The sequence below is a fragment of the Brassica napus genome, chromosome A3 (genome assembly GCF_020379485.1).
Source record: "Brassica napus cultivar Da-Ae chromosome A3, Da-Ae, whole genome shotgun sequence".
Classification (NCBI taxonomy): Eukaryota; Viridiplantae; Streptophyta; class Magnoliopsida; order Brassicales; family Brassicaceae; genus Brassica; species Brassica napus.
Window position 1 is genome coordinate 16,227,425 of NC_063436.1, and position 12,772 is coordinate 16,240,196.

A 12,772-nucleotide genomic window follows, 5' to 3' on the forward strand; every position below is an offset into this window, starting at 1 on the left:
GATCATTCATCTACAAAGACAAGCTTGGATTCCACTTGAGTAGACAAGACCAGACAACTTTTAAGAAGTTCAGACGACTTCTAAGAAGTCCAGACGACTTCCAGGAAGTTCAGACGACTTTGCCAGAAGACTTTTAGGAAGTTCAGACGACTTCCAGACGACTTTACAGGAAGTCCAGACGACTTTACAGGAAGTCCAGACGACTTTTAGGAAGTCCAGACGACTTCCAGACGACTTCCAGATGACTTCCAGACGACTAACAAGTAAGTCGTCCCAGAAGTTTTCCAGATCTGAAAAACCTGCATATTAAATCCAGATCTGAAAAACCTGCATATTCAAAAACGTTCAAATGGCTTAAAAACAGAAAAAAATGAGTGGAAGATTATATAAATCTACCTTTACAGAACACACAAAAATACATATCTAAAAATAATAGATCTACCTTTAAATTAGTGGAAGATGAGTACCAAATAATTAAAAACCTGCAAAAAAAAATAGATTAGTAACAAAGACATGAGACAAAATTGAAAAATTCATATAAAGTTTGGTGTTTTCAAGTCAAAGAGATTAGAGTGGGTTTGGAGAGTTTTAGTTTGGGAAAAAAGTAAGAACTTTATACAACAAGAAGTTACCAAATGAAGAAAAATCAGACATAAGAACTTACCAAAACGCTCAGAAAAATCCAGACGACTTCCTAGAAGTCCAGACGACTTCCTGGAAGTCCAGACGACTTCCTGGAAGTCCAGACGACTTCCTGGAAGTCCAGACGACTTCCTGGAAGTCCAGACGACTTCCTGGAAGTCCAGACGACTTCCAGGAAGTCCAGACGACTTCCTGGAAGTCCAGACGACTTTGTCAGAAGACTTCCAGATGACTTCCAGACGACTTCCAGACGACTAACAGGTAAGTCGTCCCAGAAGTCTTCCAGATCTGAAAAACCTGCACATCAAATCCAGATCTGAAAAACCTGCATATTCAAAAACGTTCAAATGACTTAAAAATAGAGAAAATGAGTGGAAGATTAGATAAATCTACATTTATAGAACACACAAAAATACATATCTAAAATTAATAGATCTACCTCTAAATTAGTGGAAGATGAGTACCATTTGATAAAAACCTGCAAAAGAGATAGATTAGTAAGAAATACATGAGACAAAACTGAAAAATTCATATAAAGTTTGGTGTTTTCAAGTCAAAGAGATTAGAGAGAGGTTGGAGAGTTTTAGAATGATGAACATTACATTTTTGTTGCAGCCATTTGAGAGGAGGAGAGAGAATGTGTAAATTTTTCTTTATATAGGGAGACAAAAAATCCAATTAGATTAAATATTTTTGACTCAGACGACTTCCTGGACGACTTACATTTCAGTCGTCTGGTGAAGAAATTAAAACAGACGACTTACATGTAAGTCGTCCAGAAGAGTTTAATATTTTTAGCGGGAAATTAAATATTTTTAGCGGGAAACTAAAATAGAAGACTTTCCAGACGACTTACAAGTAAGTCGTCTGGACGACTGAAATATACGTCGTCCGGGTAAATTATTTAACAGACGACTGAAATATAAGTCGTCCACACCCTAAACATAACCCCTAAACTTAATTATCTAATTAAACACTTCATAAAACCAAATCAAACTTGAAAAGTGTTTACTATACACAGAAATAAACACATATAGGTGAAAACTAATTTTTGAAAAAAACATTTTAGTTTTCCAAAATCTAACCCTAACAATACATACAATACTACAACATATGTTTGCCAAACTCCTAAACCAAAGTATTTCATGATTCACTACTTCCACTCATATATCTTCAAAACAAATCAATTTTATCATATCTTAATTTATATCAGTTAAAACTGTTTATAATTACTTGATTTTTATTTTTTACGCATCAAAATATTTTTTTACAAGATTTATAAATTATTTTTAAAATAAACTGGTACCAGACGACTTACACTTCAGTCGTCCAGACGACTTACACTTCAGTCGTCCAGACGACTTCCAACATCTCAGACGACTCAGACGATTTACTGGGGCTATATTCGTAAAAATGGCTTCTGTTTTTTTGTTTGGTCACAAGGGGCTGAGCTGTAATTTCACTAGGCTTTTAGGTTAGTTTTGCATTTGATTCAAGTTTGGGTATATGTTTGGAATTAAAATCAAGTTGTGGGTTAGTTTTGGCAAAAACCCCTTGATAATATGATTCATATCTCTAACTATTGGCAGATGAAATGCAAAATGATTGGTGGATGAGATTGTTAGATTTTTTTTTCTTGATTAACTTCTTTATAAAAATTTGATATGTGCATTAGTGCGTACCCTAAATTCAAAAGATAGAATTATTAAACAACACAAGTACTTTATATAAAGAGTACATGAATAAGTACAAATGTACCATGGCTTAAATATTCCATAGAAAAACACTTGACGTCTCTCGACGTCTCTCGAAAATTATTTAATCACAAAGACATCAACACTCCAAAATGACACCATTATGTCTACTCGCACAACTGCACGAGCAACTATTTTTATATTGCATGCTCCATGCTTGCTTTATTGGTATTGTTTTATATATTAAATGTCAATTTTGATACAATCCAGAATTTACATTCTGTTGCTACTAAGGGAAGAGGGTAGCTAGCTACACGATTAAGTATAGGTTTATATCCTTCATATAGATAAAATTAACCAATTTGAAGATGGATTTGGAGAGCGTAGCCTATGAGGTGGGAAGACATTTGTGCACCTATGGCCCCAAGAGAGTCTCTCGTTTGTAGATGAAATGATTTGGGAACTATGAAACTAGAGATCTTTGTAAAGCTTTTTTCTGTGTAGACATTTACATTTATGAAATATTCCATAAAAAGAAAGAAAATGATGTAGATGAGAAGCAAGTTTGTTGTCACTAATTTATGTTTCGTATATGTTCAAAAAAAAAGTTTCGTGAATTAAAAACAAAATATACATAAAAATGATGTACAAAAATCGGGATTAAAAAATCTGTAGAAATGTAGGGATATACAAAGGAAATTGTCTAACTAATAGTTTTCACTTGGTTCTTTATGCATCATCACGATTTGATAAGATGTAGATACGGATATCCAACAAAAAATATATATGTTACTCATGGCATCGCCTTTGCATGATTCCAATACCTACAAATGCATTTAGGGAGAAGAATCTCTGATTAATTATGATGCCAATCTGTATCTTTCTATTACCACTATAGTTTGGTTGCGTCTCTCGTTGTAAGAAAGAATTGTAATCACATGACGTTGTGATGGTACATAGGGTTTATAATAATCCAGACAACTTGAAAGTTGGAGTTATGTTCATCTGTAGTATTATAGGAAGAATTAATATCATTCATCTCTCTTCCGGCCCCTTGCATGTATCACTAATTCTTTGTTCCTACTTCCTATGTATACAACAAATGTTGTTGACTCATGGCTTGCGGCATATAGTTAAGTTACTTTAATAAATAAACAATGGGTGTAGAATTTCATATAGATTAAGTTGATTTTGAAATATACATTTCTAGGTCTATATACAAAAAACTTGTGCATTTGCAAAGCTGAGAGGCAAAAAAGAATTTGAAAGATGGAGGATCAATGTGGAGTCTATAGACATTAGACTTGTTATCCACTATAAGCTTAGTAGATAAATTGCAAATGAGGAACATAGTCACCACTCCATGTGAATCCACCACACATTTTTCTAATTTTTCTAACATGAATTGACTAAACCCTCTGTGAAATTACATAATTTTTTTGGTAGAAATAAAGCTACATTCTCATCAAAAGCGTTTATGGCAAATTACGCTAAACAAACTATAATTACACAAGTCATGATTTGGGTTTGTTGTTTTTGTAATCTAATTTCTTCATTCTTAAGTTTAAAATTAAATATTCTGATAACTACTTCACCAATCATTCTTCTGCCTATGAAACTATATATATATATTTATATTCTTGTAATACTCGATGTGTATATATATATATTGTATATATAATGTAATTGTACATTTTTGTTACTTTGTCTTAGAAAATTATTTATAGTTAGTATGGTTTAAATTTTCAATTTTTATGGTCAAGAAATCACTTAAAAATTATAAACGACTTTTTGAACCTCCAAACGGGTACCCAATGGATATTTCAAACTTAACCAAACCGAAATATTATGATAGACAGTTTTTATTTATACATATTTAACTACCATTTCTTTAAGTATACGTTTTGGTTTTTCTTACAAAGTATAAATTTTTAGTTTTCGACATAAGATCAGTATTTCATTTTCTAATTTAATCATACCAGAAAAATCAACTAATCAAGTATGTAATCTGAGTTAAATTGATAAAGTCAACTAATTAATAGAGAAATATTCTCTCCGTTTCTGAATGATCCATGTTTTAGGAAAACAAATTGTTTCTAAAAGATTCATATTTTACCTTTTCAATATATGTAATAATGGCAAATTGCAAATTTTAAAAAGATTAATTGTATTTATTGAACTTTGATTGGTTAAAAAACATAGGAAATAGCACACTGAAAACAATGAATTTATTATCAAAAAATTACGTGTTTTCTTCATAAGTGTGAAAACTCTAAAATATGCATTATTTTGAAACAAAGGGAGTTATTGTAACTCAGATGGAAAAAGAAAAGAGTTTCAACATTGTTTATTATTCCCTCTATTCTTAAAAGTAGGATTTTTTAGATATTTTTTTGTTCCACAAAGATAGATTTTTTATATTATTAAAATACTTTTTATACTTTTGAAGAATATTAATTGAGAATATTTGAATTGATTAAATTTCATTGGTGGAAAGTTATTGAAAAGTATATAATAAAGTAAAAATTTTAATTAAATTATAAACATTTATTAAATTATTAATAAACGTGCATACTTTAGAAAATCTTACTTTCGGGAATGGATGAAATATATCTCTCCAGAAATTAAATAGTTTTTTTGGTAAATAAGTCAAAGCTTAGGTTAAGAGAGAACGAAATGAATAATTCTTTCTTATTACGAAACCGTGTTTTACACATCAAACTCGGATTTGTACCCAAAAAAAAAATAGAATTGAAAAGATAAGAGAAAGCTATACAAATATACCAACTAATCAACACTTTGTGTGGACCATTATTTAAGTACAACCTCCGCAAATAAATCTCAATGTACCTTCCTATTCACATTTCATGTACTCAAGGAACCGTGCATAAACCCATCGCAAGCAGCTCAATTGTTTAAAACTAGCTCCCTAGTGAGGGGTACGTAGTATCTGCTCTGGTAATTGTGAAGATGAATAGGAAGAAAAAAAATAAGTATAGAAGAATGAATACAAATGAGTAAAGAGAATTATGGAAGAGGAAATATTTGTTAATCAACTTGGAAATCAAGGAAGGGGAAAGAAGAGTTGTTATCAATGAGACCATCCAAATCCCAATCTCCAATTTTAGGGTTTTCTGTTTCCCAAGAAGCATTCTCCATGCCAAACATGTTCCCTACTTTGAAGCTTTCTGAATGACACATTGTTTTGCTATTGAAACAGGGATCAAGGACTTCTACGTTTAGGTTGTTGCTTGTGGTACAAGGAATAGCATTTATATTCTCGGACGCTGGAAGAAACCATTCACTTTCTACTGATGCTCTCTTGCTAATCGGATCAAGAATTGCGTTTCCATAATCTCCTAACCCGTTGGCGTTGAACACATTCCCTGTGTTTCCCATTTGTTGATATTGGCTATGATCCGGTACTGATATCAAGGGGTCAAGTTGGTTCAATCCCAGACCACTAACCACGGGTGCAAAATGGAATGAAGAAGAGTCCATACCCATGGTGTTCCCCATTATCATCATGTCATCATGATGATGATGATAGCTACCCATCATTGAGTTTGACTTGCCTCCCATTTCCACATGCTGATCTCTTAGATCCAAAGAGTTACTATTACTATTGTTAGGTGATGATCCAGAAGAAGTATTGTTGTTGTTGTTCTTAAACCTCTTCTTCAATGTGGAGTTCCAAAAGTTTTTGATCTCGTTGTCTGTCCTTCCTGGAAGCCGAGTAGCTATTTGAGACCACCTGAAGAAAACATTTTAGGATAAAAATATAATTATGAACAAATATGAGTCTCCTTCTGTTTCAAACATTGCATTTGCTTACATATGAATAAAATATAAAATAAGAGTTACTTCTTATAAATAATGGCTATAGATAAACAAATAGAAGACTCATTCTAAGACTCGGTTGTTCAAACTCTAATTCATGTGTTTGCATGTGAAAATTATACCTGTTACCAAGAATGGAATGAAAATGGATGATAAGATCTTCTTCTTGAGGGGAGAAGGAACCGCGTTTAAGATCAGGCCTCAAGTAATTGATCCAACGGAGGCGACAACTTTTGCCACAACGTAATAGACCAGCATTCCTAGCAATGTCACTCCAACATCCTTGTCCATTGGTCAACATATACCTTATAAGCCTTTCATCTTCATCAGGAGACCAAAGTCCCTTTCTTAGCTTTGGTTTGTTGTTACTACCACCACACGCATGAGTTGGCTTCTTCTTGTCTCTGATCGTAGTAATGTCCTGATTCCTCATCATCATTTGGATTTTTGGATCCTTTTTGAAGAAGACTACACAGAGAGAGAGATTGGAAGAAGATGGATAGGAGGATATGATTTGTGGGGATTGCTTTGGAATGATATGAATATGTGTAATGGTCCTAATGGATATTGAAAAGGGAAGAACGTAAAGTGTTTGTTGGGATTGATCATGGGTAGAGTAGAGAGAGTCTCTCTAATAGAGAGAAGAATGTGAAGAAGAAGCAAGAGGTGGGTCATGTTTTTTTGTTATAAAATTAATAAAAATATTTGCCATTTGTTGAAAACATGATGATAGACTTGTGAGTGAAGAAAAATGCATCGAAAAAGACTGGTTTAGAGTCAAAGACAAGAACAAGACCAACCTCTCTCTCTCTCTCTCTCTCTCTCTCTCTCTCTCTCTCTCTCTCTCTCTCTCTCTCTCTCTCTCTCTCTCTCTCTCTCTCTCTCTCTCTCTCTCTCTCTCTCTCTCTCTCTCTCTCTCTTACCCCACACCACTACACGTGTGTTTGAAGTATCAAGCATACATACATACATACATACATTCATGAGTTGTGAGTTTACGACTACGACTATGTGATTTATTAGAACTAAAAACCATTTTTCAATATTTATGTACCGACAAAAAAGAGAAAGAAGTAATATTGTTTTTTTCTTCTCTAGGCTGCAGACTTATTTTGAAGCAACTTCCATTTTACTACAAAATCAACCGAATCTAATAAACAAGAATATTTAGAAGCGATCAAAAGATCCTTCGACAAAAATATGGAACATAATAGAATATTACAGGGTGGATGGGACAAAAGCATATAATAACAGCAAAAGTCTAGCACATATAAACAGATTGATATCAAATCCAAACGTAAGAATATGTGCAAGATGAATGAGGTCAGGATAATTAATTCACATAACTTTCACGTGACATAAAAACCATTATCTTTAAATAAATAAAAAATAAGAGTCTATTTATCACGAGTTGCTTAAATAGACCACATCTTCAAAAGAAGTACAAAAAATCTTTCAAAATATGTGCATCCCATTAACGTTTTCATTGCTTACTCAACTGATAAATGATGGGTAATATCAAATGTTGATTGGAGCATAGATGATAGATCATACTCCATCTTAATGCATAGCATCATGCATCACATACACAAAACGAGTTTTGGTCCTTAAAAAAGGTATTTGCTGGTACACAATGGCTTACATGACTTTGTTAACCAAAACATCAGTAAGCTCAGTAAATTTCTTGACTACTGTCTCTAAGTTTTTCAGCTTCCCATTTTCAGTAGAGCTAGCTAACACACTAAATGACAAGGAAACACAACATAACAAGCATCAAAAACCCATTGGGCCTTTAAAATCTTATAGTGCTCATGCTCCATATTGTGATGTTTCTTCAATACACTTGTTTGCACCTCACTTTTGGGTTTAAATTCATCATTTCTCAAAATGTCATGATTATCTCTCTCTCATCCTTTCTGGATTGTCATTCTCAGATGTTAGACCCAAAAATACATCTTTTGAGATCCTATGTGTTCATCTTCTTTATTTTACATGTTTTTGTCTCAAATCTAAATAAAGTAAAACATCACTACCTTCTCTGAAAAAAGAATTCTTTCTCTAGTCCTTGACATGGAAGAATTTGCTCAATATATAAAACACTAATGAAAATGAAGAATATATCAGTGATTTTGACATAATTAATTCGCTAACATTTAGATAAAGAAAGGTCCGGTTTTGTCCTTTCAACGTACATGTTGCCGGTTACTGGTAGAGATGACGTGGTGGTTTAGCATCATGAGAGACCGAAGACAACGTCACCAATTTATTTACCATATGCAGAAAAAGATAACACACTTGTCAAACAGAATGGAAAATAAATATACAGTATAGTAAGTAACTTCAAATGGAACATAATCCTATAGATAATCTTTTTTTTTTGTAACTGATAATCCTATAGATAATACAAATATAATATAGATATAACATAACATACGTAAATAATGAACCACCAAACCTTCCTATACCCAAACTCCTACTTAGTAAATTTAAACTCTAAGTATGATTCTATAAACTCAAATACAATCTATAAATTACATTTGAAATCACATTTACTTGTTCAATAAATAATACATAGTATGAAACTTATATAAAATAGTATATAAATGTATGTTCTATTTACATTAGTTGAGCATCATATGTAAAATAATATGAAAAGAAATAAGAGCATTTGTTGATGAAAATAACATCTTCAAACTACACATGATCCTAACATTCAAACATAACATCTTCTAACATTGGAACAAAACAAATTTTATATCCCAAGAAAAAATACAAAATGACATAGAAGAGAAACAAAACCGATTGTTTAATTTAAAGGAAATAATATAGAAATACGTGAAAAATATAATACTGTATATTAAATAGTATAGTAACTTTACATAGAAAGTTACATTACTAAACAAAATATATTATACTATAGTTTTTTTATACCCAATATAGTATAGTGTATGAACTCATCTTCTTCATCTTCTCCTCTTTTAAGAAGTAATGACACTCATTCGCCGGCTCACTGTCATTATTACTTACTACCATATAATGTTGGCAAGCTATCTTCTTCATCTCTTATTCTTTTTCTGATCAGTTGATCTGCATTCAGTTCATCATCGTTAACCATCACCACCACTAGATCTGGATAATAGTTGGAATCAGCCTGATGTAATCATATTTCCAGTTTTGCTTACAAAAGCAAAACCATAGTAAAAAATTAAAAATATGTTTGTGAGAATCAAAGATTTGAGAGGATAAAAAAAAATTAATGGAAGAAAAGGAAAAAAAAAACACAAAACGGTTGCATCGGTGACTTTAAGAGGGTATTTTGGCAAATAAGATAGAAAATATATTGAATATCATGATCAACTTATTTTTTAGTTAGATGGTGAATTATAATTTTTTTGTTTGTTATACAATGCAATTTCCCTTGACATAAAGCTGTCCAACTGGATAGAAACTCAGAATTTGTCTCTCATATAAATCTTTTCACATGAGTTGTTATGAAAGGTTTTATTTACATCACATGAATGATAACATCCTTTGATCAAACAATCTTTGTTATTTATTTACATATACCGTAGTATGCATTCCCTATCTAAATATTATTTACAAATGAGTTTTCTTCTGTCTCCTAATATGTTTTGAACTATTATCCCTCTCTGAGTCTTCATATCTACAATCACAAGCTTGAATCAGCCAACACGCACAAGAATATAGTAGTAAGATAATCAAATTAAAGATAAATGCAGAAATGGCTTCACCTAATGTTTCAAGGGACTGTCAACGAGAATCAAATGCTTTTGGAAAGAGAAGATGGTTGTCATCAGCCTCCTGTCTTCTGTTTTACAAAGAATGTTAGTCAGAAAAGAGACCAATAAGCTGCCTCATCATAGAGTTCAACATCATATTTACAAAACACAGATCTGTAGAGCATTCTGATACAAACGGATTGGAACTTACATTCATTATTTAGAAAAGTGTTTTTTATTTATAAATGCACGCGACCAAGGAACTCAGATAGCCTGAAAACATAGCACACAAGGTAGATAATCGACAAAATAAGAGTAAGGAAAATGAACTGATTATCTGAAAGTAAAAACCATATTGAGATAAGAGGAAAAGAAGGGAAGCAAGAAACATTACCCGGCGACACTGTCTGCTATTACAGTCTCTCCTTCTTGAGAACCAAGATGCCGTACAACAACTTCTTCCAAGTTACCATCAGTATATGCATGCTATATAGCCCAAAAATAAAAATAAAAAACGATTTGACTATAACCATTGATTCCAATTCTTTTGACAGGTAAGAGAGTAATGTTCAAGAAATAGCTATGCCGCCTCATAGAAAATTATTGTTTAGGCGGGCGCCTAGACCGATTTTTGAAGCCTAAATCAATTTTTAAAATAAAAAATTGTTTCATATCTGATTTTGCTGATTAATAGGACACCTAAACCGATTTTTAGAACACTGATCGAAAGTAAAGAAGAAAGTACAATTTATACCTTGTAGAAACAACTTCCACCAAATGGGCAGCTCCCATTACCAAAGTTGAAGTGCTTGCAGTCAATAGACCTTCAAGATTAGACCAGAACACAATGTATTATTATCTACTAATCCATATCAAACGGGACAAATGTAAAAACAAACAAGCAAAGCCTATACCTGAGTTTTGCCTTGTATACATCAATAATCTCCTTCTTCTCTTCAGGACTAGAGTACCAGACAACACTCGGTACAACGAAATACGACAGCTTACGACAAATAGGACAAGCCCTCAACGTGCTGTTCACATCCATTCCCGAAACAGGAGCACTGCTACGCCAATTACGAATACACTGTATACAAAACGGATGGTGACACTCCGTCAACAGCCCAAACTTCCTCTCCCCGGGAGTAGCCTTCGACAAGACACGATCCAAACAGACACTACACTCAATCTCCTGACTTTTCTTCAAAGCCTCGATGTGCTTCTGCTTCTTCTCGCACTCTTTGGTGTGCTCCTCTCGCTCCTCGGGTCTGAAAGGGTGCAGACACTTCTTCCCGCAGGTGCTGCAGACGTCTCCGTGCATGTGGGGGCACTGGCTGCCTCGCGGGCAGTCGCCGGCGGCGGCGAAGGAGCAGATTGGGTGTTCTCTTGGGTGGGTGTAACAAAGGGTAAGGGCTTTGTGGTGGTCCCCGTCTCGTTTCTGAGAGGTTCTGACATGTTCGTATCTACATCTGGTTCCGTATGAACAGATTCCTTTCTGGTAGAATGTGCAGACCTGATCAAGGGGATGAATCAGAAACGCATTGTAGAAAGAGAAAAAGAAGGATGAAGATTACGTTATTGGCGTGGTGCTTGGAGTCGTGGGAGTATTCGCAGTTTTCTCCTTTTAAGCACGAGCCATGGACAAAGAACTTGCAGAGTATCCTGTTAAAGGCAAAAAAAGATTGAATCTTTGATGTTTACAAAGCAGCTCAATAAAAAGCAATCAAAAGGGTCAATCTTTATTGTCAATAGGAGATTGAAAGAGTCAATCTTTATTCAAGACAGGACATTGAAAGAAGTTTTAAGATTTACCTGTCGGACATCTCGGGATTGTGCGAGGGAAAAAAGGGATTCAGACAAAAGAGAAGAATCTAAAAGGAAAGGGAGAAGGTTTTTTTTTTATATTTTAGGGGGGATTTTTCAGAGGATTTTTCTACGGTTTTTGAGGATAGAGCGCGATTCATCACCCTCCACCACCTCTCCTCTCCATTTTCGTCTCTTTTTTTTTTAAACTAAATTATCCTTTTTTTTAATTAAACTGCTAAACAAAACCCACCATTAGTCTGTTCCATGTAATAAATCTTCAATCTCTGTCGTGTGAAGTCAAATATTTGTGGACATGTCTACAAAGCTTCATAAGGTTTTAGGCATCATTGGGCTTTATTGAGCTTTATTGGGCCTATGAATTGGTAGAGCCCATAAAATAAGAGTTTTTAGGGGTTAGATGCATATAAAAGAGTAAGCTGACCATCAAAATCTATCTAGCTACTCCGCCGCTTTTCTCATTTGCTTAGATCTAAAACCCCATCCAGAGGAGGGAAAGGGTGAATCTTCTGAGGCAACCAGCATGAGGGCTAAGGTGAGTAATATGTTGTTATGTTAATGCATGAGAATTAGAGAGGTTTTGAGGAGGTGTATTGATCGTGTGTCTTTGTTTGTTATTGTATTCAGTGGAAGAAGAAGCGTATGAGGAGGTTGAAGAGGAAGAGACGAAAGATGAGACAGCGATCTAAGTAGTTTCGTAACCTGTTTTTGTCTCTTTACCGACATTTGTGAGAGTTTTGTTGGTTTTCTGTCTACATTTTAATGTTTTTGTTGGACCAAGCTATGATTTCAATCAGAATACTTATGTTTATTACATGGAAGAATCCACGACTTGGTTCTCGATTTATCCTCTTTATTTTCTACAGTCTGCTTATAATCGTGGTTAGATGAATGATGATGATCTTATACTTGCTGTCTGCGTGCGTAGGATTAGTTTTCGTCCAGCATTTGATAAGATGAACACGAAGCCGTTAGATTACTGTCATCTGAGTTTAACATTTCAATTACTGTGAATGAAATAAATGTTGTGTA

At 33.7% G+C, this 12,772-nt stretch overlaps 2 protein-coding genes and 1 long non-coding RNA gene across 3 annotated transcripts; 1 reads left to right on the forward strand and 2 right to left on the reverse strand.

The window, feature by feature from the left end:
* Positions 1-5,006: 5,006 nt before the first annotated feature.
* Positions 5,007-6,956, reverse strand: LOC106443979 (transcription factor MYB83-like). The gene is made up of 2 exons (XM_013885522.3): positions 6,299-6,956; positions 5,007-6,090 (listed from the first exon to the last, which is right to left on the reverse strand). Exons 1-2 carry the CDS (start codon positions 6,613-6,615, stop codon positions 5,385-5,387), a joined length of 1,023 nt encoding a protein of 340 aa, XP_013740976.2. The 5' UTR covers positions 6,616-6,956; the 3' UTR covers positions 5,007-5,384.
* A 2,669-nt stretch (positions 6,957-9,625) lies between these two features.
* LOC106439168 (E3 ubiquitin-protein ligase makorin) lies at positions 9,626-11,958 on the reverse strand. Its single transcript, XM_013880553.3, has 8 exons — positions 11,729-11,958; positions 11,491-11,578; positions 10,831-11,429; positions 10,671-10,740; positions 10,311-10,402; positions 10,128-10,189; positions 9,929-10,005; positions 9,626-9,840 (listed from the first exon to the last, which is right to left on the reverse strand). The coding sequence occupies exons 1-6, from the start codon at positions 11,737-11,739 to the stop codon at positions 10,156-10,158; spliced, it is 894 nt and encodes a 297-aa protein (XP_013736007.1). The 5' UTR covers positions 11,740-11,958; the 3' UTR covers positions 9,626-9,840; positions 9,929-10,005; positions 10,128-10,155.
* Positions 11,959-12,001: 43 nt separating this feature from the next.
* LOC106439170 lies at positions 12,002-12,554 on the forward strand. Its single transcript, XR_001287501.3, has 2 exons — positions 12,002-12,275; positions 12,368-12,554. It is a non-coding gene; the product is annotated as an uncharacterized LOC106439170 (long non-coding RNA).
* Positions 12,555-12,772: the final 218 nt, after the last annotated feature.

Excerpts from the sequence above, each read along its gene's own strand:
- LOC106439168 (XM_013880553.3), bottom strand. Across the intron at positions 11,430-11,490 it reads CCAAGCACCACGCCAATAAC|GTCTGCACATTCTACCAGAA; the intron begins GTAATCTTCATC and ends CCCCTTGATCAG. Across the intron at positions 10,190-10,310 it reads ATAGCAGACAGTGTCGCCGG|GCTATCTGAGTTCCTTGGTC; the intron begins GTAATGTTTCTT and ends CTATGTTTTCAG.
- LOC106443979 (XM_013885522.3), bottom strand. The coding sequence starts at position 6,615 with ATGATGATGAGGAATCAGGACATTACTACGATCAGAGACAAGAAGAAG. Across the intron at positions 6,091-6,298 it reads CATTCCATTCTTGGTAACAG|GTGGTCTCAAATAGCTACTC; the intron begins GTATAATTTTCA and ends TGTTTTCTTCAG.